The sequence below is a fragment of the Bos mutus genome, chromosome 11 (genome assembly GCF_027580195.1).
Source record: "Bos mutus isolate GX-2022 chromosome 11, NWIPB_WYAK_1.1, whole genome shotgun sequence".
In the NCBI taxonomy this organism is placed as follows: domain Eukaryota; kingdom Metazoa; phylum Chordata; class Mammalia; order Artiodactyla; family Bovidae; genus Bos; species Bos mutus.
Window position 1 is genome coordinate 4,989,649 of NC_091627.1, and position 24,942 is coordinate 5,014,590.

At 53.3% G+C, this 24,942-nt stretch overlaps 1 protein-coding gene across 1 annotated transcript in view; it reads left to right on the forward strand.

Moving 5' to 3' along the window:
* MED27 (mediator complex subunit 27) overlaps nt 1–24,219 on the forward strand; it is a 217,781-nt gene extending 193,562 nt beyond the window's left edge. The window contains exons 6-8 of the mRNA XM_005902761.2: nt 4,010–4,051; nt 21,648–21,725; nt 23,678–24,219. Coding sequence (XP_005902823.1) covers nt 4,010–4,051; nt 21,648–21,725; nt 23,678–23,812 — 255 coding nt within the window. The 3' untranslated portion in view covers nt 23,813–24,219. The remainder of the gene's footprint in view (nt 1–4,009; nt 4,052–21,647; nt 21,726–23,677) is intronic.
* The last annotated feature ends 723 nt before the right edge of the window (nt 24,220–24,942 follow it).

Sequence of the window (24,942 nt, forward strand, 5' to 3'; positions counted from 1 at the left end):
TGTGGTAGTCTCAGGTGAACAGGGAAGGGGCTCAGCCATATATACACGTGTATCCATTCTCCCCCAAACTCCCCTCCCATCCAGGCTGCTGTATGACATTGAGCAGAGCTCCCTGTGCTATGCAGGAGGTCCTTGTTGGTTGTCCATTTTAAATAGATGTGTACATCTATTTAAATAGAGGAGCAGCCCGTCAGACTCCAGGGACCAGAGTGAGTATCTTACAGGTGGGAAGGGGGCCTCTCCTCAGGTAAAATGGAGGAGCACCTCTATTTAAATAGAGGTGTACTTGTCCATCCACGCTCCCTGATTGTCCCGTCCCCCCATCCTTCCCCCAGCAACCATAAGTTGGTTCACTAAGAATCACTGACCCGATTTTGAATTCTCTACCACATATTAACTGTGTGATGTCAGACAAGTCCCTTAACTTCTCTGAGCTTCAGTTTCCTCAGCTGTGAATTGGGAATAATTTTATCATCACCATGCAACTGCTGAGAGACTTTAGAAAGATAACACAGGTCAGTGTAGGCTAAGCACATAGTCATCAGCAAATGGCATCCATCCTCCCTGGTGGGGCCAGAGATGCCGATGCTGGTGGCCACCATCATGGTCAGCATTCATTGGCCTGCTGATCTGGGGGTGTTCGGTTTTTTCTCTTCGGTGAGTAAAATTGACTGTCACTGCTGTCACCGTTTCTTCCTGTGCCTCAAGAGGACCTTTGATGTCTGACGTGAAACCTGAGAGCAGGTGTGTCTGTGCTGAAGCAGTTGGTCGTTGAGGGGTGCGTTTCCATTTTACCTGAGGAGAGGCCCCCTTCCCACCTGTAAGATACTCACTCTGATCCTTGGAGTCTGACGGGCTGCTCCTAAGATGGCAGGTTCAGCCCCAATTACCAGAAAGTTGACTTTTCCATTTTAAGATCTGTCTAAGTCCTGCCCAGAATACTGAGGGGATGCTCTCATTTGTTTTTCTTGACACTATAGTTCAGAATCATTTCTCATTCATGGGGCTGAAAGTTTTGTAGCTTCCAGAATCCTCATTTTTGAGTATCACAGCCAACAAGGAATCGGTAGCCATGCCCTCCTCTGCGACAAATAAGCTGAAGCTAATAAATATTCACTTGGCTCTGTCCCGGCTCCCTGAAATGAGTTTCTGAAATCTTCCCGGCCCTGAGGAGAGGCAGGGCACTGACTCCAGAACACTTGGTTAAACGGCTTTCTTCGGCATAAGTCTAGCAGAAAATCAAGGACAAACTGGCTGCTGTGCCTTCCCAGCAAAGGGGGAAGCCATTGTCATCGGATTCCTCTCTCAGCCCCGCGCACCTGGGAGATCATTGTATTGCCTAATGTCCTTCTATCCCAGATGGTCAGAACCAGTCCCTGGGGTCCTGAATAATATGTTTAAACTGCCTTCCAAAGAGCAGTGTGCTCACTTGGAATGAGCAAAGTATGTTTTGAGAAGTCAGTTTAGCTAGAGGGTCCACCTCTTAATTAAACCTGTGCATACTTCTCTCTGGATAATTTTTCTATTTAAAACATTTTGCAGGTTCTGAAGGGTTGGGTTTTTTTTTTTTTAATATGTATATAATTTTCTCTTTTAAATGAAGACTAACTTCTCAGTCTCTGTGCGGATTTTTCCTCTTTTCTCTTTCCGTGGCCCTGTGTTTGTGTCTGCCTGTGTATGATGGGAACGGCAGGAAGGATCAGCAGCAGAGAACTTCAGCAGCAGCAGCAGCTGTGGGCTGAAAATGGAAAGAGCTAGATTCGTTCCAAGTTCAGGCACTGATGTGACTTTTCCCAAAATTTAGATTTAGAATCTTTGGCACCTTCCTGTCATCTTGGCACTAAGACTAAAAGATACAAAAAGTCGTTCTCATTCCTTTCACAATGTCTGAATAGTCTTTAAATGTAATGTTTGTGAAGCTCTAGGCTAAACTGCGATACTAAGATCATGATATGAACCTGACTTATCCTCCCAGATATGACCGGCTGCCCAGCAATTTTCTTCAACAGAACTGCTAATGTAGGAAATTAATAATTTTGTATGTGTATTTGGAGATTTCCTTCAGAGTTATCTGGGGGTAACATGTCACTTTTCTCCCTTCAAGTTGCTAACCTATCCAATTAAAACTCTAATGTCTGAAGAGATTTAAAATTCTTACTCTATCCATTAGCTTAAAGTGAGGGGCAGTGACTAAAAACTGACACCCTCTTTCTGGAGAGCAGTTCAGCCAGGGTAGAAGGAGAGCGGTCAGGTGGGGGCTCCTGTGGAAATGCAGGAAGGGGGTGGTTCCGCAGTGGGTGTGGCGGGAAGCAGGCCGATTGAAATCAGTGTTCAGTCACAGCTCTTCCTTCATTGTTCCTGGACTTGGATCTGCTAAACTTACCCCCTCCAGCAGGAACCTGCCAAGGGCTGGAGAGGGTGGGGGGCTCCTCTGTACCACCCAGGTTCTTCTACTTAAGACCAGGAAGAACCAGAAGAACTGCACGCGTGCCTGTTCCCAGCCCAGCCTTTCCCTCCTGAGGACGGTTTTCAGAAAACCCTCAGCCTGTCCCACATCAGGTGCAGCACTTCCGGTCTTCCTGGAGCAGTCTTCCCAGCTGCTGGCTCCTGATCCTCCTAGGCGCTCCAGAGTCAACACACAACACACAGGCTGAAGTAGCCGTGTCTCAGCTTCCCGCCGTGACCACTGGCCAACCTCAAAGGCGAATTTCAAGAGGCACACTGACCAGGCGTTTCAGTTTGCTCCACTCTTGAACCCATATATTAAAGCTGACTTCTGAGCACCCATGGGACCTCCTGACGGCCCCTCTTTTAATCTGCAGGTTCCTCACTGTACTGGGGGTGGGGGTAATTCTAGTTTTCCATACTCCCTTTTGTTCTAACCTCTTGAAACAGTGAGAAGGCATTGATTTAATTTCTCTTACAACCTGTCAAACCAGAGTGGCTTGGTTAGACTGAGCCACGGAGCATCCTGTGCAAGACCAACTGTGGCCCGAGGACTGGACTCTGAACTCTGCCCACATTCCATCTCAGACCGCTGTTTCCCTGACCAAGGGTTTCTGACATAGGGCTTCATCACAGTGAACCTGTGGAGCCCTGTGAAAACAAGTGGACAAATCAATATATTCTCTGGCCCACTCCAGACCTCCTAATTCAGACATTCCAGGGAAGGGACCAAGAAATCTGTAGATTAAAAAACAAACAATTCCCTCAGGGCCTCTGATGCCAGGCATGTTTGAGCACCACCAAGCGAGCCCATCCATAAGAAGCTCCTCCAGATTACTGTGGGCAGTCAAATGGCTCCAAACGCAGTCTCACCATCTAGGAAGAAAGGTTGCTGATGGGACCAGCTCCCCAGGCTCGTCCTGGGGATGGCAGGGGAGGGCACGTGGAAGGCCCAGGGCGTGCCTGGCAGGGGGCAGGTGTTCAACAGCAGGGGTCTGCTTTCCTCCGCACGTGCCTGGGACATGGCCCTATCCTGTGCCAGGATGGTGTAAACAGAATAAATAAAAGCGTCAGTCAGTTTTAAGTGTGGTGAAAATATTTAATTTTTGAAAGGATAAAGAGAAGCAAGACAACAGGTATGGGAATGATATTTTAAAACAGAGTAACTGGGCAATGCCTCTTGAACAAGTGACGTTTGAGCCAAAGGAAGTATACGAGGAGCTGTGCGAGGGTTTGTGGGGGAAGCAGTCCAGGCGCCGCAGGTGCAGAGGTCCTGGGGCAGGGCTGACCGCGGTGGTCGAGTGATGCAGGAGCACTGAGGAGGAGTCAGTGTTAGAACAGTGGGCACGGAGCCGTGGGTGTGGCAGGTGCCTCACGCTGACTGCTTTATGTCTCTTCAGTTCATCTCCTTAAATCACCACAGCTGATAAAGAAGAAATCCAGCATGTGTTTTTCTTACAATCATAGGATTTTTCCAAGCTTAGTAACAGTAGTTACAATATCATTTCTTAGAGTCCACAGTTCTAAAATTGATGCTGATATTTTATCTCTTTCCCCCCCACAGCTTGATATATGGTCCAAATCCAACTATCAAGTGTTCCAAAAGGTGAGTTTTCCTTTTTGCTTCTTCCTTAAGAGGCTTTTAGGGAAATGTGATGACTTCGAGGTGGAAATATTGGTCTTAAATCAGAGACCTTTTAAAAAGTGAAAAAGCCAGACACAGAAGCCTGCTCAGTGTAGGATTCCATTTATGTGACATTCTAGAAAAGACAAAACATCAGTGACAGAAATCAGAGCAGTGATTGCCAGGGCTTGGGAGTGAGGGCAGGAGATGGTCCCCGGAGGGCTGTCGAACATGTTTGGGTGATGGAAATATTCTTTGTCATAATTATGGGATCACGCAACTGTATGTTTCAAAACTCACAGACTAAATGCCTACAAAGGGCAAATTTTGCTATGTATAGATTATACGTTTAAAGAAAAAGGGCTCTTGAGTTCCCCCAAGATTAACCCACGGCTTTGTTTGTTCGTTTAGTATTCACTTCTTTTTGGCTATGCTGGGTCTTTGTTGCCGCGTGTAGACTGTCTCTAGTAGCGGGGAGCAGGGCTACTCTAGCTGTGAGCACAGGCTTCTCGCTGCGCTGGCTTCTCTCGCTGTGGGGCACTGGGCTCCAGGGCCTGCGGTCTTAGTGGCTGTGGTCCTTAGCTGCCTCCCTAGCGTGTGGGATCTTCCCGGACCAGGGATTGAACCCTTGTTTCCTGCCTTGAAGGTGGGTTCTTAACCCCTGGACCACCAGGGAAGTCCCACCGCAGTTTTTAAATTCAGTTTCCCACAGCCCTGTAATCCACACGTGTGCCTTAAGGACGGGAAGGAGGCAGGCTGGCCCCCTCACCCTGCCCCAGCCCACTCTGTACTACAGTGACATCTTTTCAGGTGTCGGGCTTCCTGAAGGAGAAATACTATCTGGGAGATGTCAGAAAAAAAGGAATGTGACCAGAGAAAATCCATTTCCCCAGCTCCCAGTGGTGGAAGGGTCCCTTCGCTGGACCAGCTCAGGACCTGGGGCTTCTGAGGGCTCCTCCCACAGCACTCTGGCCAGCTCCCCGGCAGGGCAGCGGCCTCCTCCTCCTGTGCCCCCGTCCTGTCTGCTCCCATCCAGCAGTGCAAATGATAGGGGAGGCTGTCAGCTCGCTTGTTGCCGCCTCGTTCAACAGCAGTTGTTTATTTACCCCTTTGCCACGTGCAGGTTCTGGGCTCAGTGCTACCGGGGAAGTAAGACGGACAGGGAGAGAGGGTCAGGGACCCCAGGCTGTTACCTGGGGCCGTGGTCGAGGACAGGAGGGCCTCCTTCACATCAGAGTGGTCGCAGGAGTCCTTGATGCAGCACGAGTTAAACTGAGACAGGAGGCAGGGGAAGAAGCCAGCCATATGGAAAGCCACGGAAAGAGGGTCCCAGGCTATGAAACTACAGCCCCAAGCCCCGTGTGGATGGGGGACTTGGCGTAGCCCCGCACACCACGGGGGCCCGGGAGATAGCAGACAGACGGAGGGCAGGTGGGAGAGTGGGGATTTTTGGCCTGGCCAGCAGGCGCCCCTCAGTCCTGGTGCAGAACTTGAATTTTATTCTCAATTCAGTGAGGAACCACTGGAGGGATTGGTGTGGAGGAAGGACACAATTTTCAGGGCTGGGCCCGAATTACCCCACTTGAGTAATAGCTGTGTCCAGGGTGTGCCGGTAGCTCAGCATAGGATAGTGGTGGTGGTTTTTTCAATTGAGGCGAAATTCATATAACATAAAGCTAACCATTTCTAATTATTTTCAAGTCAGCAGTTCCATAGCTTTTAGTACTTTCACAGCATTGTACAACATCACCTCTATCGCATTCCAGAACATTGTTCTCATCCAAAGGGAAACCTTGTTCCCATTAAGGCATGGGCCCTGGGCTTCATGGGCTTCCCTGGTGGCTCAGACGGTAAAGCGTCTGCCTGCAGTGCAAGAGATCCAGGTTCAATCCCTGGGTCAGGAAGATCCCCCGTAGAAGGAAATGGCAACCCCCTCTAGTACTCTTGCCTGGAAAATTCCATGGACTGAGGAGCCTGGTAGGCTACAGTCCATGGGGTCACAAAGAGTCAGACACAACTGAGCGACTTCACTTTCTTTCTGGGCTTCATATCAAAGGAGCATGATGGACCAGCCTCTGATGGTGACTAACGTGCCTCAGTTCGTAGTGCTCCCTGGACCCCTCTCCAGTGAAAAGGGGAAGCCAGGGACAGGTGTCCAGGGCTGAGAGGGTCTGAGGCTCACCCCCTCGTCTAGGGAGTGTGTGCAGGCAGGAAAATGTCCTGGTTTTATCACGGCTACGGGCACTGTGCTGCCCCGGACTGGATCCAGAGCCAGGAAGGACTTATTAATGGAGAAACTGATGAAATCCAAATAAAGTCTGGGCTCGACTCAGTAATAAGTTAGCGACATTGGTTTCTTCATTGTGATGAACCTACCTGATGATGACAGATGCCAACAGCGGGGAAACTGGGTGTGCGGTCTGTGGGAACTGTGTGTGCCGTCTCTGCAGTGTCTCTGTAGACCTGAAATTAGTCTGAAGTTTAAAATTCACCTGAAAAAGAAAAATCATAGTGTTTACTCTTCTAACACGTCTTTACCCAACTGAGGTACCCAGACACAGAAAGGAAAAAACAGCCTCCCTCCCTGGGTCCAGCCCCTAAAGCGAAGACGTCCATAGTCACATGGGGCTAGCGTGGGCGACACCGTGTTAATCCAGGCACTCTTATCTAAGTGACCAGACCAACTGTACCTGTTCAGCTCACATAGAGCCTCGGCCTTAACTGCTAACTCTGTCCATGCCAACGGCTTTTGTCGTTTCTCCCCCAGCAGCTGGTTGAAAAGCATTCTGAGGCGAAAGAACACTGCTCATTATCTGTATCTTGTTTCCCTTTCACAGTGAGGAACACTAAAATGTTTTGGGTTTGTTTGTTTGTTTAACCTGGTTTATCTTCGTGGCCTCTGGTCTTGCAGGTGGTTACTTTCTGGCTCCAGGGAAGGCAGGCGATGACTTCAGCCCCTCCACTGCCGCCCCCCACTTCCCAGCATCACAGAACCACAATCTGGGATTTTAACCATGGTCCATTCCATTCAGATACCCTTCATGAGGGAGGGCCTTGCCCAGGCTTGCCTTGGCAAATACATTTTTTAACGTTCTGTGTGGTATTAAGTATTTTTGAATGCAAGCGGAAAGTTTATTAGGAAGTTGTAAAATGTGTGAAACACAGATTTGGTGAAGCACGGATTTAGAGAGACAGTGCTATATTTGTATTCTACTGCCCCTAAAAATAACCTGCCAAGCGCTCTTTATATGTCTTTAAAACTACAAACACGGTGCGGCAGGGTTTAAAATTTGATATTAGCTAGTTGGGGAGACTCCAGAGCACCCACCACTTTCCTCTTTGTAGTTTATATAACCTGTTCAAAGCAGCAGAAGTGGAAGAATTTGTACAGATGGGAATTTTATTTCGGCCAGTGAATGGCTTGCTGTCTGTTTGTGCGGAGCCCTTTGTCGGGCTGCTGTGTCATCCCTCCCCTCACCTGTATTTTAACTAAATGGACTTGACCTCTGAGACTGACCTGCACTAGATTCAGTTCAGTTCAGTCCAGTTGCTCAGTCGTGTCCAACTCTCTGCGACCCCATGAATCGCAGCACGCCAGGCCTCCCTGTCCATCACCAGCTCATGGAGTTCACTCAAACTCATGTCCATCGAGTTGGTGATGCCATCCAGCCATCTCATCCTCTGTCGTCCCCTTCTCCGCCTGCCCCCAATCCCTCCCAGCATCAGAGTCTTTTCCAATTGAGTTAACTCTTCGCATGAGGTGGCCAAAGTACTGGAGTTTCAGCTTTAGCATTATTCCCTCCAAAGAACACCCAGGGCTGATCTCCTTCAGAATGGACTGGTTGGATCTCCTTGCAGTCCAAGGGACTCTCAGGAGTCTTCTCCAGCACCGCAGTTCAAAAGCATCAATTCTTTGGCGCTCAGCTTTCTTCACAGTCCAACTGTCACATTCATACATGACTATTGGAAAAACCATAGCCTTGACTAGACGCACTAGACTAAAGAGTGACAATTTGGAGGCAGGAGAGTGTGCTTTCTGATGAGAATGAAAGGCAGGTGATGTTAAGGTCCTTTTTCTCTTTTCAGGGGCAGGTAATAGTTACTGGATTACAGAATCCACTCCCTTCCCTCCAGAAATATTGTCTGTCTGTTGTCAAATGAAGAAATGTATTGGAAAATGACATAGCACAAAATTGAGTTGAATCCTTTATCAGTAAAGTTTTCCAACTCATCATAGTCGCGTGGCAGGGAGTCGGGATCTTGTTCTCTTGGGGAACACTGGTAAAGAGGATGAGGAGTGTGTAATGTGGAGTCACCACGGGGCAGGGGAGTGACCACACTGGGCTTGCTTCATTGTGTTCGTCTCAGGCCGTGTTGGAGGTCGGAGGGCAGCCCTCTCTATTCCACAGCCCGACCACCCACTGAAAGCAAGGCTGGGGCCGTATGTTCCCTGCAGATTCTGAAGGCCGGGTCCAATTGACGGGATGATGTTTAACATTTCAAACTCAACATGCCAAAGGAAGAGATGAGGTGGCAGCATTTCCCAACTCTGCTTTTTAGTATCAGCTTTTTCTTAGAATTCTATTTTCTTCCTGTCCACCCACTTAAAGTCTAGGTGTCCTGATTGATGTTGCTTGTAGCGTTTCCCAGAAAGACACTGCTGGGGATCGCAGTGGTGAGCGTTCCCTTCTGCCCGTCATCCGCCTGCTGACACCCACCCAGCAGCCCCACCAGGGTAGACTCACTTCAGTGCCCTGATCGAGGAAGATCGACCTGGAACGGAAGTCAAAGTGACTGAGAAAGTGCGAGGTCAGGGAGGATCCTTGGTCACCAGCGAGAAGGCATTTCTCGGGCAGAAATGTGTCCTAACCGTGTAGGTAGATGGCAGAGCTGCGCCCCGGCGCTGAGGTGGGGACACTGGCTGCCAGCATGACTGTCTTGGCGTCGCTTGGGGAGCGCTCTCTCTGCATTGCCCTGGGTTGAGCCCCAGCGCTCCCTTTCCTCGGCGCTCACTGTGTGGTTGCAGTTGCTGTGGAGCGTCTGTGTTTTCTTGCCCACAAGCAGCAGCGGTGGCCACCGCAGAAAGAGGCCCGACGGGAAGGCGGGAAGCCGTCCCAGGTCTTTCCGTGCGAAGTGACAAAGCTGGAGGCGGGAGGGGGCACTGACTCACAGAGCCATGCCAAGCTCACACTCGCCTTTTTATTTCTGGAAACTCATGCCTGTCAAATTCTCCTCGGTCTGATCCTGGCTCCCCAGGTTAAAGACGAGCACGCAAGGTACCACAGCAAACCCGGCTCCCAGAAGCTAGTGTGACCTGCCTTTTGTCTGCTACAGGGCCTGTCGGTGAGCCCTTTCCCTCGTCCTCATTAGCCCCCTTCCCCGGTGGTGGGGCGCGGTGGAGGGCCGGGGACAGCTGGCCATGGGTCTGCGGCTGCCAACAGGCCCCCATCATTTACCGCGGTGCCCTGGAGGCGCTTTGCGCTCGGTCCTGGGGCGAAGGAGCTTTTTATAGCCGGCAAGTCTCCAGCAGAGCAGATTCAGAGAATGGAACTTGGAAATAGGGGGGACCGTCTGAAAGGGCAGAATCACAAAGAGCCAGGAAAGGTTTCAAGCATGTTCGGATTTTCCTGACATTTAAACTCTGCAGGGGCACTCACTGTTTTGATCTTTTAACCTCCTCTCTTCAAAACAGTGGGCATTTTCATCCAGTAACTTGGGAAGAGCAGAGCAACTCTATAGCTACTTACCGAGTTAAATCCTGGCAAGGAGGCCAGAGAGAGAGGGAGGGCTCTCAGCCCCAGGCAGGCCGGCGGGGACAGAGAGGTGATGTCGGAGGGTCCGCCACCTGCGTCCCAGCTCTTTTGCTCAGGGGCAGGCAGGGCACAAAAAATCCCAGCCCCAGGTGTCCAGGGCTGCCCCGCTCTGTATTCTAGGGGCAGCAGAGGGAAGAGGAGCCTTTCACCCCCGTGCTGAGCTTGGCGTGGACGGGCGGGCTGGCTGCCGCTGCTCCGTTCCTGGGTTCACCCGCTCATTCGTCTGTTAACTCCCTCAGTCAGGCTTCAGTCCCAACACTGGCCTCTGTCGGGGAGGCTTCATCAAGGGGAAGTTTTATCAAGTGGCTCCCCAGAGCTTGTCAACAGATGAGATTATGTCCCAGAAAAGTCAGTTCTCTGAAATTTCTGAGACATTGAGCCCCTCGCATAAATCCAGGGCCTATCCAGATTGTTGTTCATTGTCTAAATCACATCCAGCTGTTTAGCTACCCCATGGACTGTAACCCGCCAGGCTCCTCCATCCATCGGATTTCCCAGGCAAGAATACTGGAGTGGGTTGCCATTTCCTTCTCCAGCCTCCCCAAATAGTCTGTGACAAACCTAACTTGTCACCAACTCCAAGCCCAGGAAGGGGGGCTGTCCCAACATGGGGTGTTCCCAGAGGACAGGACTCTCCTCTTGCTCAGGGCTGTGCATGTCTGTACCTGCTGTAACATCGAACGTCCCCAGAGGGACTCAGTAAATACTCATTCAGTTCTTTTCAGTCTCATGCCTTAGAATATCTAAATACCTTCCCACCAGCTCATTTCCATTTTCTTTCAGAAGCCTCTCCAGACAGCTCAGAGAAGGCCCTGGAAGGGCTGTGGAAATCCTGCCAGGTCTCTGTCCTTGCTCTTGTCGGGTGTCCTGCTCAGGTGAGGCCGTCAGCAGAGGCCCTGCACCTAGAGGGGACACCCCCCAATCCAAAGAGGGGTCTCACATTGTAGGAAGGGCCTCTGTTTTGTCCCCTTTACTCTTAAATGCTGTCTAACCTTTTCCGAAAGGAGAGCACGTGCAGTGGAGCCGATACGGTGTCATCGTCGTCCTGTTTCCATGCCTTCTGTCCTGCCTCCCACGTGTGTCTTCGTAGCCCCAATTGGAAAAGCCAAGGGAGCACCTTTGACTAGTGAGGGGCTGAGGGGCAGCTTCATGAAGGAAGAGAGATTCCCGCTGGTGGTCTCCATGAGCATGGTAGGGGGATGCTGCAGAAGCCAAGCCTTGGGCTGTCGACAAGCTTCAGGACAGGAGAGGTGACGGACAATTCCAGGGTCATCCCAGAGGGCAGCCCTTTCCTGAGCAGAGAGCCAAACTGCATTGACCTCACTGGGTCAGCAGAAAGGAGGGAGGAGGGGATGTCATTAAGTGTCAGCCCAGGGCCCTGGGAGCTGAGAACCGGAGGGGGCGGGAGGAGGGGCATTCTGCTCACCCTGAGCCTTGATCACCACATTGTCTGTTAAATATTCACAAGCTTCTAAAGCAGGATAGGGTTGATGGCGTACTTTCCCACCTTACTACCTCTGCGAGGCTCCCTGCACCTCCGCAGAGGGTGGTCGTGACCAAGAGCCTCCCATGGACCCAGCCTTGCAGTTACTGTGAAGCAGGAAAGCCCGCCCGCCGGCGGGAAGTGGTTTGCGGTCTCTACCATTAGAGGAGTTGCAGAGGACCTGCTCTTGTCTCGTAGCTTCCTTCTTCCTGAGGGCTTGCCCGAGACACGTGTGCCCTGGGTCAGAGCCTAGCAGCTGCTTCTGGGAAGCCCGGCCTCCTGCCCTCGCCCAGGCCCCTTCCCACACTCCCAGTGGCTTCCCGGCAGCGTGCCTGTCCGCCCCCCACCACACCACTGTGAGGCTCAGCCTCACCGGTCACGTTCCCCACCGTGACCAGTCCAGAGAGAGGCGGTCCGGCCAGGCTGGCCACCACTCCCTGTGTGGCCACCCTTGCCTTGGCCCCATCATTTGTGAAACAAAGGGTATAAGAGTACCTGCCTCACAGGATTGGCACCCCAGATTACAGACCCCCACCCCTACCCCAGCAGTACCCTTTGGGCAGCCCTGACACGCTGATGTAGAATCCTGGTCCTGGGACCTGAAACGGTGCCCTGGTGTCCTAAGAGGGCTGGTGGCCCCTCTGGCCATCCACTGAGATGGGAGTGTTCCCCACCCAGCAGGGCTGCTGAGAGGCTCCCAGCGCCACGGCAGCAGAGCCGCCTCTCAGGCTCTGCAGCGTCTGCTCTTTCTCCTGCGGTTGCCTCAGTTTCGAGGGGCAAGTAGGTGGTATTGTCTGTATTTCTTGCGAGCCCAGATGTCTTTGGATGTGTTTCTCTAACTGCCAGGCTGTTCCCCGCAGAAAATAACATCACACCAAGTGGGTACAGAGCAATTCAGGTGTCCTCGGGCTTGGGCTCTGCTGGCAGCCAGCAGCAGAACCTGGCATTTTACCATCTGGAAAGCACTGAACTTTTTTCGTTCAGCTAAATGAAGAGTCTTAATTCCTTAATCCTGGGAAACGTGAAGGACCTTTTGTGAGCGCCTCCTCTTGGCCCCGCACAAGGCCGTTGTGGTGGTGGTGTAGTCGCTGTCTTGTCTGACTCTGTGCAGCCACATGGGCCATACAGGCTCCTCTGTCCATGGAATTTCCCAGGGGAGAATGCTGGAGTGGGGTGCCATTGCCTTCTGCAGGGGACCTTCCCAACCCAGGGGTCAAACCCACATCTTCCTGCATTGCAGGCAGATTCTTGACCCCTGAGCCACCCAGGGAAGCTGCACAAAGCTGGTCAGGACTCTGGAGAGTTCTCTCAAGGCTGCCATAGGGTTTCTCTGTTCACCCAGGTGTTCCTCCCCAAGGTACCCCATGACCTCAGCTTTTTCCACCCCTGAACACCCCTCTTTTACTCTGCTCCCCTAACCCCATCGGCCAAAAATAAATCCATAGCTTCTTGCCTACTCCATCTCTCCTTCTCTTGGGGTCCTGCCAGGTGTTTGGAGCCGGTGCAGAGCATCGCCTGGGGCAAGGCAGGGACTTCTGGTCACAGTTGGGCAAGCACAGAACCGCAGTGTCCACAGGGTGCTGCTGGGGGTGCAGGAGAGCCCAGGGTGGGAGGGGAGTCCCCTGGCCTGAGTCTCCAGGGCAGAGAAGTTAGCCAGGGCCCAGGCGTTCCAGGCTCAAGCCTGGAAAGCAGAGTCAGGGAAGCCAGTCTGGGAGGAGGGGTTACTAAGGCAGCGGTGTCACTGGGGTGTGATGTGGGGCTGAGGGGAGACAGGACCGGGACCCTGGTCATTGAGGACCACATACGTGTGCTCCCATGTCGGGAAGGCTCCTGCAGGCGGCTGCCGAGTGTCCTGGGGGAGACACATCTGCCTCCGCAGGGTTTGCAGCCAGTCTGTGCTCGAGAGTCCTGGGCATTGACGGGCTTTGCTTTGGGGCATCGGTGGCATCTTGGCTGAGACTTCCAAGAGGGTCAGATTGGAAACCCCTCACACCAGACAAAAACTTCTTTGTGGAGGCCCCAGTCTACGTGCCTCAGGCCATGTTCTATAGTTTACAAACAAGACCTCATCCTTCTCAGACAGAGCTTGAACTCAAAGCCACGAGGAGGGGTTTTGCACAGGATGGAGCAGTGTCTGCCTTTGCTCCCCAGTCCCTGCCCAGCCAACCCCGTCCCTGTCGGCCCCGAGCAGCGTTGCCAGCAGACAGTTGGTTATAAGGCCTCATGAAGATGGCTCCTTCATCAGCACTGAAGGGAGTATTGATCTTGTCTAAGTAAATCCCCAGTCCCCTTGGACCTCGATGCCTCCTCCTCAGGCCTCTGGGCGTGTGAACCCATGGCACACAAATCCAGGGTAAGGATTACAGACTCGAGCTGAGTGATGAAAATGAAACCCCATGCTTCCAGCCTCCCAGACTTCATCCCAGCGTTGGAAGCCAGTCTCTGCACTGCTCAGCATCGCCCCCAGCCCCCAGCACTTTTCAGGACTGGCTTCATAGCTCTCAGTTTTGAAATAGTGATGGTTCCTCTTTTTATGGAATGAGTACTTCTGGGACTGTTTTCAGTATTCTTCATGGAACCAGTGCTCATCCTTGGGGCAGCATTGCTGCCTCTTTAAACATTTAACTCACTAGGTTCACGTCTTTGACTCCCAGACCCACAGAGAATTTTCCCATTCCGTGAGATTCCCAGTGTCCCTCTCATTAAGGGCGGGTCTCTCTCCACCCGGCGTAGAGACCCAGACTTAGCTTGCAAGTGTGTCCCGCAGATGAAAGTTCCTTTTTATTGCTTTGAGTCGCAGAAGCAGCATGTGTACAACCAAGTAACAAATGTTTGGCTTTGCTGCCTGTTGGTCTGTGCTCCAGTCTCTTTGAAACCCACGGAGATGGGAAGAGGTTCCCAAGAACAGCGCTGTGCTGATGGTCTCCCTTGTTCTGAGCTCTTGGTAACCGGCCCAGAATTTGAGGACCCCATGAGGGTGACATCCCATCAGGACAGCAGGTGGAGGCAGGCAGGAACCCGGTGCTCCTGCCGCCTGCTGGGACCAGCTTGTCTTTTCTAAAAGAACAAAGGGCTTTCATGTCTCTCTGGTTGGCCTGAGGGCGGAGCACGACACTAGTGTGCCCTGAGGGCGTTCAGTCAGGCCCTGCAGCAGCGCCCCCTGAAAGCAAGACCTCGAGGCGCCCAGTGATCCCAGCCTCCTTTACTGAAGGCCAGTGTAGGGAGTGATGTGGCCAAGGTCACCCAGATAATTAGTGAGGAACCCAGGCCGGAGCCCCGGGCTCCCGACAGCTCCAGATCATCTTCCCCCACCCCTTGACTGCCATTTGTTCGCAGTCATGCGGGCATCGAGACGCTCCCCTTCACAGCGGGTGCGAGCCAGCATTGCTGGCAGAGAGCCAGACAGTCTCTACCAGACTGTCTTTTAAATAAGCAACTTCTGAACACTCGGGCACTTAACTTCTCCTCTTACTCTTGCGGGACGGACTTTTCCGAGGCAGAGGCCGCAGCTCCCCTGGCTCAGCAGGGGAGGCCTTGGGCGTCGCGGGCTGCGTGCGGGCAGATGCTGTGCTCTCGGTGCCATCAGTCCGCGGCCTGAGGAAGGGCTCTGCGGCGCTGGGGGCCGCTGCCCAGGGGTGGGGAGTGGTGCCCGGCTGCCGCCTCCAGAGTCTGGCGCGTCACCTCTGCTGTAGCGCCAGCTGTCCCCTCTGGCCTGGAAGCCCGCACAGAGTCAGGACGATCCTGCAACCTGAGTGGACTCAGGAATCCCGAGGATACTTCCTGGGCCACCACGAAATACAGCACATTCTTTTTACAGGAGGAAACTGCTGGGGGACGGTATTCTGTTAGGAGGGCCTGGTGCCCTCCCCGCATCTCTCTGGCCCTGTCTGTGCATCACCGCTCTGTCCTTTGTTCTCCCCTACGGACATCTCCCCTTTCGGCTGCCCTTGTGGCTCAGCTGCTAAAAAATCCGCCCGCGATGCGGGAGACCTGGGTTCAATCCCTGGGTTGGGAAGATCCCCTGGAGAAGGGAAAGGCTGCCCACTCTTGTGTTCTGGCCTGGAGAATTCCATGGACCATATACTTCACAGGGTCGCAAAGAGTCTTTCACTTCCCCTTTCACAGACAAAGAACAGAGCCTATCTGGCCACCATCAAACCCAGGCCCTGAGGGGCTGGCCTTCAGCAGAAAGTAGTCTAGCAGGACTTGAACCCGCTCTCTGCCCCTCCCCACCCCCCCGGAGGAGGGCACAAGTGGGGGGAAGCATGGGCTCTGAGTGCCAAAGCCATCCCTGCAGCACCACGCCCCCCCCACCCCCAGACTGTGCTTTGCGTTTTCCCTGCTGCGCACGGTGCACGCCCGACGTGACACTGTCGGCTTCATCTGCCCTGTCTCCCCCTTCATTCTGCAAGGCCGGGAGACTCATTCCCTCCTGAGCTCTGGAGGGTCCTGAGTGGCATTGTTCCTGGTGGGTGCTGGCTCTGGGTGGGTGGTTGAGCGGGATGGGCAGAAGCTTCCGGTTGGGGAGGCGGATGGCAGCCGCGCCAGTCGGGAGAGCTGAGGTGGCATGAACAGGCTTGGGACTGAGTCCCGCCTCCATCTGAGAGTCTTGGGCTCCATTCCCAGTGGGGATGAGATGGCCTCCGCGGCCTCCTGTCTGTGTCCCCCTCCCCCGCAGGCTCTGCTCAGGAGCTGCTTGGCTTGGGCACGTCACCTCCCTGTGGCTTCGCTGCCTTATTGGAGTGAAAATCATCTCCCGTTCGTAGCCTCCTCCCAGGGTTGTGGGGAAGGGGAGGGTGACTCCCACTGGGTGGGTGTGGGCTGTGGGTCAGGCCCTTTTCATTCACTGTCCCTGTATTGACACATTTAACCCTTGTCCACAGCCACCTAGCTCGTAAGTGACAGGCACAATCCAAGCGGGTGCCGTCTGTCCCCGCAGCCTGGACTCCTCACCGGGCGCGTGTGTACAGCAGCCCTTGATCAGAGCTGGTGCTCAGTAGCCGTCGCTGCGGAGCCCTGCCCTGGCTGCAGGTGGTTCCACGTAGGGCTTAGCTGAATCAGCTCGTGACCTCCCCGGGACCCTGTCGATGTCAGCTCTTTGCGCACAATATGGCTGGGGAGCTTCGGGAGGCTTGTTGTGACTGGCGTCTCCTCCAGCATGTTGACTGGCAGCTGTTCCAAGGTCTCTTGAAAGACTCCTCTCTCACCTTCTGAGCTGAGTTCCCTGTCGGTTTGGGTGCAGGAAGATCTCTTCTGCCTCTCTCAGCCTGGGACAGGGGGGTGGTTTGTAAGCTTGATCGGTGGAAGAGAAAACTGGGAGTCAGTTTCACAGAGCAGAGTGGGTGTGTTGGCAACAATAGAGACATCACCCTCCTCTAAGTGAGTAATCACGTGTAGTCCAGCCTGACCGGGGCTCGGGGTGGGGTGCACACCCCAAAAGGAGCCGGAGCATCTGCGGTTTCTCTTGGCCTTGAGGATAGATGGGACATCTCTTGACGGAGTCCCCGGTGTCTGCACACTCCTGCTCGAGAAGTGTGCAGACACTGTCTTTCTGTGGCGTCCTCTTCCCGCCCGTACGGTCACCCCTGCCTCCCCACCCAGTCCTCCTTCCCGCTTCCCCTATCTCCTTGGCTTATTGTTACTTTCATGTCTTCTCCTCCCTCCCTCTCCTTGGGTTCGCCACCTGCTTTGATCTCTTCTGCGCTGTCTTCAAACCCGCACTCACTGGTGGGATGAATGGCCTCTCTCCCGCGGGAGCATTAGTGCCCTTCTGCGGCCTCCGCTGCCGGCCGGGGTGGCTTTCATCTCCCAGCGGAATCTCATTAGCTCGACATCACAATGGGACCGAGCCTCGGTCGGGCTGGCCCAGAGTCAGTTTAAATTAGTTAATAGCCATCTTTGTTGTTGTTGCCCCGGGCTTGTTTTTTTCCCCCACATCTTGGATGCTGAGCAAAAAAAAAAAAATTTTGTGTTAAAAAGTGTAGAACAAAACAAGTACTGAAGGTGGAATGTTCTGACAAAAGGGAAGATCACTGCAGGTGAATTTCTCCAGTATCTGACGACGACGTGGTGCCCACCGCTTTGGAGCTCAGCCCCAGGAACGTGAAAACCAGGGGAAGAAATTTGGGAGGTGGCAGGGACGGAAAACATAGCAAACCGGTTAGTTTTGTTTGCCTCTGCTAAAATATTTCTGTAATTGGAGATGGGAAGTTGAAGAAATTCAACGATCGTGTCAGCGCTAGAAAAAGCTGCCACCATTTGGCAATGAAGAGAATATACGGGGCCTTTTGGAAAAGAGGCTGAATTTGGCCAGGTTGCTGACCCAGTAATGGGAAAACGGAATCGGTGCCCTGCCTGGAGCCAGGTGCCAAAACGGAGCTTTGGTGTGTGACCCCAGCCGTTTGTGGAAAAGGACGTTTTCTGGTTAGTGCGCTTTGTTCTGCTCTCGAGAAGCCTGTTGCCCGGCAGCCACATTTCCAGACCTGACCTGCACCTGGCAGTGGGACTCTGGCTTTCTGGACCCTTTGCTGGGCCGGGGGATGGTGGGCAGATGACGCTGGGGCTCGGGACAGGAGCTTCTGTCCACAGACGCAGAGCTGGCCAGGGCGTCTCAGGAGGGAAGGCGGTATAGGCTCGAGTCTCGTGGGCTCCAGGCCCACACACCCCTTGCCCCTCCCCAGCTGTGTGGCCTCTAAGTTTCCATTTCTTCATCTATAAAATGGACCTGGGGGACTTTCCCGGGTGGTTCAGTGGCTTTGACTCTGCGTTTCCAATGCAGGGAGCCCAGGTTTCATCCCCAGTCAGGAAACTAGATCCCATATGCTGCAACTAAGACCCAGCACAGCAGAGGTAGAGAATCTGCCTGCAAAGCAGGAGACCCAGGTTCTGTCCCTGGGTTGGGAAGATGCCCTGGGAAGGGCATGGCAGCGCACTCCAGTAGTCTTGCCTGGAGACTCCCATGGACAGGGAGCCTGGCGGGCTACAGTCCATGGGGTCCCAGAGCTGGACACGACTGAGGGACTAAAACACACACACAAAACGAACCTCGGAGACCACCCGCCTCAGTGCGTTCGAGGAGTGAGTGAGCGGGCACATGCCTCACACGCTCTCATCAATGTGGCTGTCCTCAATTCACAAAATCAGCCCACGGTCCTGAAACAGCACCTTTCCAAAATAAGGAAAACCCTGCCAGCCCACTCCATTACCCCGCTCCCTCTTTCCACTGCAGCATCATGAAACATGGGTAGTGTGCTATTTTTGATTCATGAAAAAGACAAGTGATCCTTCGAGTTTGTGGTCCTTGGTTTCCCTCATGCCCCAGAAGGAAATGCCTTTTTCTTCTACTGCCAAGAATACTCTGCCTCCTGAGCGGCCTGGCTCCTCAGCTGCAGCAGGGGCAGGCCTGGGGGACTGCTGGAAATGCCCAGTCTTGGCCCCACCCCACACCTGCCTATAATAATTGGTCAGTAGTCATGCATGGATGTGAGAGTTGGACTATAAAGAAAGCTGAACGCTGAAGAATTGATGCTTTTGAACTGTGGTGTTGGAGAAGACTCTTGAGAGCCCCTTGGACTGCAAGGAGATCCAACCAGTTCATCGTAAAGGAAATCTGTCCTGAATATTCATTGGAAGGACTGATGCTGAAGCTGAAACTCCAATACTTTGGCCACCTGATGTGAAGAGCTGACTCATTTGAAAAGACCCTGATGCTGGAAAAGATTGAAGGTGGGAGGAGAAGGGGATGACAGGATGAGATGGTTGGGTGGCATCACCAACTCATTGGACATGAGTTTGAGTAAGCTGTGGGAGTTGGTGATGGACAGGGAGGCCTGGTGTGCTGCAGTCCATGGGGTCACAAACAGTCAGACTGAGCAACTGAACTGAACTGAGCAGCAAGATCCCCAGGGGGTCTGTGTGCCAGTTCACATTTGCCTCCTCCTGTATTTCGGGATCCCGAAGAACAGCTGGAAAGGCCAGCTTGATTTCAGGGCCCCCACCCCAGAGATTAGATTCTAGGTCTGCACTGGGGCCCAAAAGCTCACGTTTCCAACACGTTCCTGGGTGATGCCTGAGCGGGCGTCCAGCACCAGCCTGCTTCTCCGCTCCGAGTGCTTGTGTTCACTCTTGTCAGCCAACCAGAGAACTGGCCCGGGTGTCTTAGACGAGAGGCAACGTAGCGAGCTTCCTGAGAGGCGTGTAAAATGAATGGTAGGAACAGGAGAAAGAATTCTTCAGAAACTCTGTTTCATGTGATGGCAAATGTGATTGTAAGGACTGTCTTATGAGCCTATAAACAGCACTCGTGTGGGACTTTGTTTTTAGCAGGCACCTGGATGGTAAGCACCAAGCTCTAAGCTCAGGCATCCTCGGGGCCCAGCTGGCTTCGCTCGCTTTGTAGCCGTTCATTTCACCCCGCCAATCACCACCCGCCATTTTGCCAAGTTATCATTCTACTGTATGGTTTTTTTTTTTAAGCCTTGCTCATTTTAGAAAGCTGTCTGTCAAAAATGCTTAAAATAAAAACAGTCTTTGCACTTGAAGCAATAAGTACCATTTATCTTGAAAGTCACTTGGGTGAATTTCTTGGCATGGTTGGATATACGAAGCACGGCTGCGTTTGCAGGAAAACCAGCACAGGTGTTTCTGGTTCGTGACTTTTGGTGAGTGGCCATTTTATAGTTTATTTCTTTATTCAGCAAATATGTGCTGAGCACCTGCTAGATGCCAGGTGATAGTCTAGGCCCCAGGGACACAGCATGATCCTCGCCTGCACAGAGCTGGTCGTCTCGCGGAGTTCACTAGCCACCAGGCAGGCCCTGAAAGTCCAGTGGGAAAGAGGGCCAGTCCCAGGGCCAGGCAGCGCAGAAGAGAGGGGGCAGGCGGGCCCAAGGCACGGCTGGAGGATGAGCACTTCACACGCCTGACCATTTCCCCTGAGGGGAAACCACGGCTTCGAGAGGTTCTGTGAGCTGGGGAGCCTGCCTCCTTGCTCTTCAGGGTGTGGCCTCTCTGGCCTTGAGTGTAGACACACAGGCAGACTAATTTCTGGATCATTCATAACACCTCTTGCGGAACCCAGACCAGACCAGCCCTGCTGGTTTCCAGCTGATGAGTTTGCTTGACTGCTGCTGAGGTCTGTCAGCGCATCATGGTGTCCTGGTGGGAACGGTGCTGACTGAAGAAATGCACACAACCTGGTCCGGCAGGAGATACTCCATTTCTCAGCGGGAGGACGGACGAGTCGACGCAGGCAGACCACGCTTACTAGTGTTCACAAAGCTGATTGTTTTGTCTGATGTTTTTGTTTCCTTTTGTCTTTTGACCATATCATTTGTAATGGCGAGATTCCCTAATGAAGACAATCAAATAAACCATGAGTTTGAACACAGCTATCAAATTAGGAACAATCTATTCATCCGCTAATGGGTGGCAGGCATTAGCAATCTAGGGTGTCATCACATTTCAGAACTACAGGGGATCTTTGGCCAGCGCTTTGCTTTTTAGGAGGCACACTGAGACCCAGACAGATTCAATGGATCAAGGTCAGCAGACAGAGCTGGGGCAGAATCCCAGCACACGTTCCATCTGGTCCCCAGATGCCCCACGTGAACTTAGAGCCGTAATGCTCTTGGGCCTGCTGGCGGAGTTGTGAGAACAGCGGGTGTGGCCCACTGGACCACAGCTTTCAGGGAGCTGGCCAGACTGAGGACCACACTGGGAGCAGCACAGCTCGTCAGAAGGGTAGTACCTCTGAGGCCCCGGGGAAGGATCCTCAGAAACGAACAGAATCCTAGTCTCAGAACACATATAGCTACAAGTTATGAGACAGAATGGGAATTGAAGGAAGCAGAGAGACAGACCAGTTACACGGGCAGGAAAATCATCCCCGGGCAAAGACTGGAGTTGAACATGGACAGTTGGAAACGAACCTCTGCGTCCAGGCGGTGTGCCGTGCGGTGGAGGGGCTGGTAACGCCCCGGGCACCCGCCGCTGTTTTACCTCTCCACCAGCCTCTGGCCACATCTCTCTCAGGTGGCACAGCCTACCTGGGCTTGCTGGAAGGTTCCACACTTCACTTGGCCCCGGGCATGAATATTTATGTCCTTTCTGCTCTCAACACTCCTTCTCTCCCCTTCCTTGCCCCCAACCTTGCTAACTAGCTTTCCACCTCTGGGCTTTATTAGGTATCTTTTCCTCCATGAGCCGTCAGATAAAAGGAGCACCTTCCTGTTTTCTCTGCTGGTTCCAAGTGGCTGACCTAGTTCTTCTCCTTGGTCCCCAGGTGACCGACCATGCCACCACCGCCCTGCTCCACTACCAGCTGCCCCAGATGCCTGACGTCGTGGTCCGCTCCTTCATGGTGAGTGGCTCTAGAGGTCAAGCCTCATGAAGCCTTGGCCCCTCAAGTGAAAACAGGCAGCTCAGAAGGTAGCTCGCAGGGGCCTCGCCAAGGAGACAGCCCTGTGTGGAAGTGGTACTTCCTTTCAGCTGGGCAGGGATCTAAGATAAACCACATCCTGCACCATTAACTGGTTTTCCTATCATTGCCAAACATGTGGTTTCAGAAGTGACCTTCCGACACAGCTTCCGGGGTTGATTTGGTCAGTAGGTGTTTATTGAGCTCCTGGCCTGTGCCGGGCCCCGAGCTTGGTGCTACGGTGGCATCGTTCTTCCAAGACACCCACGCCTTAGACTGTCAGGTCAGAGCCCCGGACGGCGGGGACCAGAAACAGCCATGCCCTGTGTGCGCCAGCTCCCGCCAGCTCTCGTTAACACTGAGGATTTCTCCAGCCAGTTGTTTAACCGTTGGTGACTTGACATGGAACCAGAACGCTTACATCGTGGACATCTGTCCTCCACGTTGGGACTCTGCTCTGACCCCCATCCCTCCCCGCCCCAAGGCAGTTCATCAGGTTATCACATGCCTGCCAGTCGGCCTCAGCCTGGACAGCTGGCCCACATCCTGGAAGAGGCGGCCAGCTGTTAGCACCTCAGCATCACGCCCTCGCATCGTTGGCCTCTCTCTCACTGGGGCTGACGCTCCCTGCTTCACTCCTGCCTGGGGGCTGCCCCTTAAGAGTACGGACCTATTAGCAAGTCCCCATCCGTGCTGACAGCCATGTGGAGTTGCACGCCTGTGATCCACCTCGTCACGTTCACCGCCACAATTAAGCTTCTAGGAGCCTGTAGTTCATGCCTTAGAAAATACAGCCTGACTCATTGACTGGCTCCCATGCTGGGGAGGCTGAACACGCAGACCCGGGCTTTGTGGAGCATCACACAGCGATTCTCTCATGTATGGAGAACACTTTCAATCAGCAGTCTCGCTTCTTGGGTGGATGGAAAGACTTGCTTTTTAACCTAACGTGTTTAAATGCCTGGTTTCCCTTCAGAAAGGATAAATAGTTTAACTGAATGACCATTGATCTCCTCACATTTGTTGCCAGAACCTCAGGCCCCGAGTCTTTGGAGAGGGCAGGATGGGTGGGCCACGGTCAGCCATCAGGAGGGCCGCTGTGATGAAGACAGCAGGATTTGTGTCAGTCAGCTTGGCTGAGGTCTCCCAAGAGCGATCTCCTCCGACCGATGGACATGATCACAGTGGCGCGCGCCCCCCTTGCTGGCCCGTCGCCGCGACATTGGGCTGGCGCAGCTGTGCATCTCCTTGAGTCGAGGAATTGAGTTACGAGTCTCATCCTTATGTATGACGCCCGAAGGAACTCTGCCCCCTGAACCCGCGAGTGTGCACTTGCCGCTTATTGCGTTACTCGGTGGCACCGGATTGTCCCCGCCCTCCCCCCAGGTGTGTCGGGCCACGTTGTGACAGTGAGTGGTGGCCTGTGAAATCAGATTAGAAAGAGGCATTTGACCTTAGCGGGGAATTCTCCGCTCGCCCTCTATCTGCATGTGTCTGGGGCCACCTCTGGGTGGTGAACACAGAGAGGCTCAATGCCGGTGTTCAGAAAACCCAGGACTCGGATGGAAGGTGGTTATGCGTGGGCCCTGAGCCAGGAGGCTGGGCCGAGGTTCACATCCGCCCCTTTCCAGGAGCCCTGCCTGCCTCCCAGAGTAGGGACTTCTATTTTAAATCTCCCCTAGTCAGGAGGGGCCCAGGGCGCCAGAACTGAGACTCAGCAGCACTGTGACCTTGTGGGTGCTCCAAGGAGCTTTCTGTAAAATCTTGCGTCACCTCCTGGGGTCACGGCCAGCCCAGGTCCTCCGTCCTAGAGATCATTAGGCTTGGGCAGGAAGGATGACATTGGAAGCACCCAGCTCCGTGTCTTTGACTTCTCTCCTCACTTCTCTTTTTAGACCTGGCTAAGAAGTTACATAAAGCTGTTCCAGGCCCCATGCCAGCGCTGCGGGAAGTTTCTGCAGGACGGCCTGCCCCCCACCTGGAGGGATTTCCGCACCCTCGAGGCCTTCCACGACACCTGCCGGCAGTGATCCCGCCCCAGCCCCGCACCGGCCCCCAGACCCCCACCCAGATCCTTCCCAGGCAAGCCCTCAGTCACAGCGATGGCTCAGATGCGTCTTCATGGCCGGAATAGCAGTTCTGCCACCTGCTCGCTTCCGTCATGTGCTCAGGCCAGGCTTGGTGAATAGCAGAGTCCCCTCTGTTGACGGGACCATCACACCGCTGAGCTGGCGTGTGGGGGCGCAGAGAGCACCTCAGGACCCAGGACGAGGCAGGCAGGCAGCTTCTTTCTCGGGTGTGCTCACCATGCTGGTGCATCAGCCCTCCTGAATCTGTGTTCTAAGTCATTTTACAGTTGGAGTGAGCCCTTGTCATGCCGAGGGTTTTGTCCTGTTGCGTGACTTATCTTTATCAGCAGTAAACCTTCTCTACCCGGGATGAGGCTTCGTGTCCTGTTTCTTAAAGCACCTTCTGTGTTCAGTTCTGTGAACACGTGAGCAGATCTCGGCCTTTTGAAGGAAAAAAAAAAGTAAAACTTAGTAATGTCTGCGTTTGAAATAATTCTTTTTGAGGACACATTTCCCTGCTTCTTGCCTTCGGGAGAGAGGGCAGTGTTGGCAAATATTCCATTTCAAAGATGTTTCAATGGCTTGAAAAATGGATTGTTCTTTTTAAGGAGAGAAGTGCACAGATGTTTCGTTTTACTAAACCAGTAATACACATATCTAACAAAGGGAAAGGAATCTGCCCGCATTGCCAGCAGACCGTGCGTGAGAGGGCAGGACAGCTGTGCCTGGCTTGTCGGTCCCCTTTTGTCCTGAATCTTAACCATGAGCAGATTCCAGCCCCATCTACTGAGTTTATTCAGGGCCTCAACCCTGTTTAAAGCCGTGACCTGCATATATGAGGGAGCGTTGACCTGCTGAAGGTCTTAAGAAGGATGAGCAAGTCCCCAGAGCTTTTCCAGCAGGCCCAGCTTAGAGACAAGGCAAGTTCTCTTTGCGGTGAACAGGGCCAGAGAGACGCTGCTTTCTGACGGGTCCCAGGACCTGGGTTCTGGTACCACCCAGACCTTCCTCACCTACCCCTCCCAAGCTGAAAAGAGCCAGAGAATAAAGGAGATTTAGTGATGGGGGGACGCAATGGGACAGTCCACCCC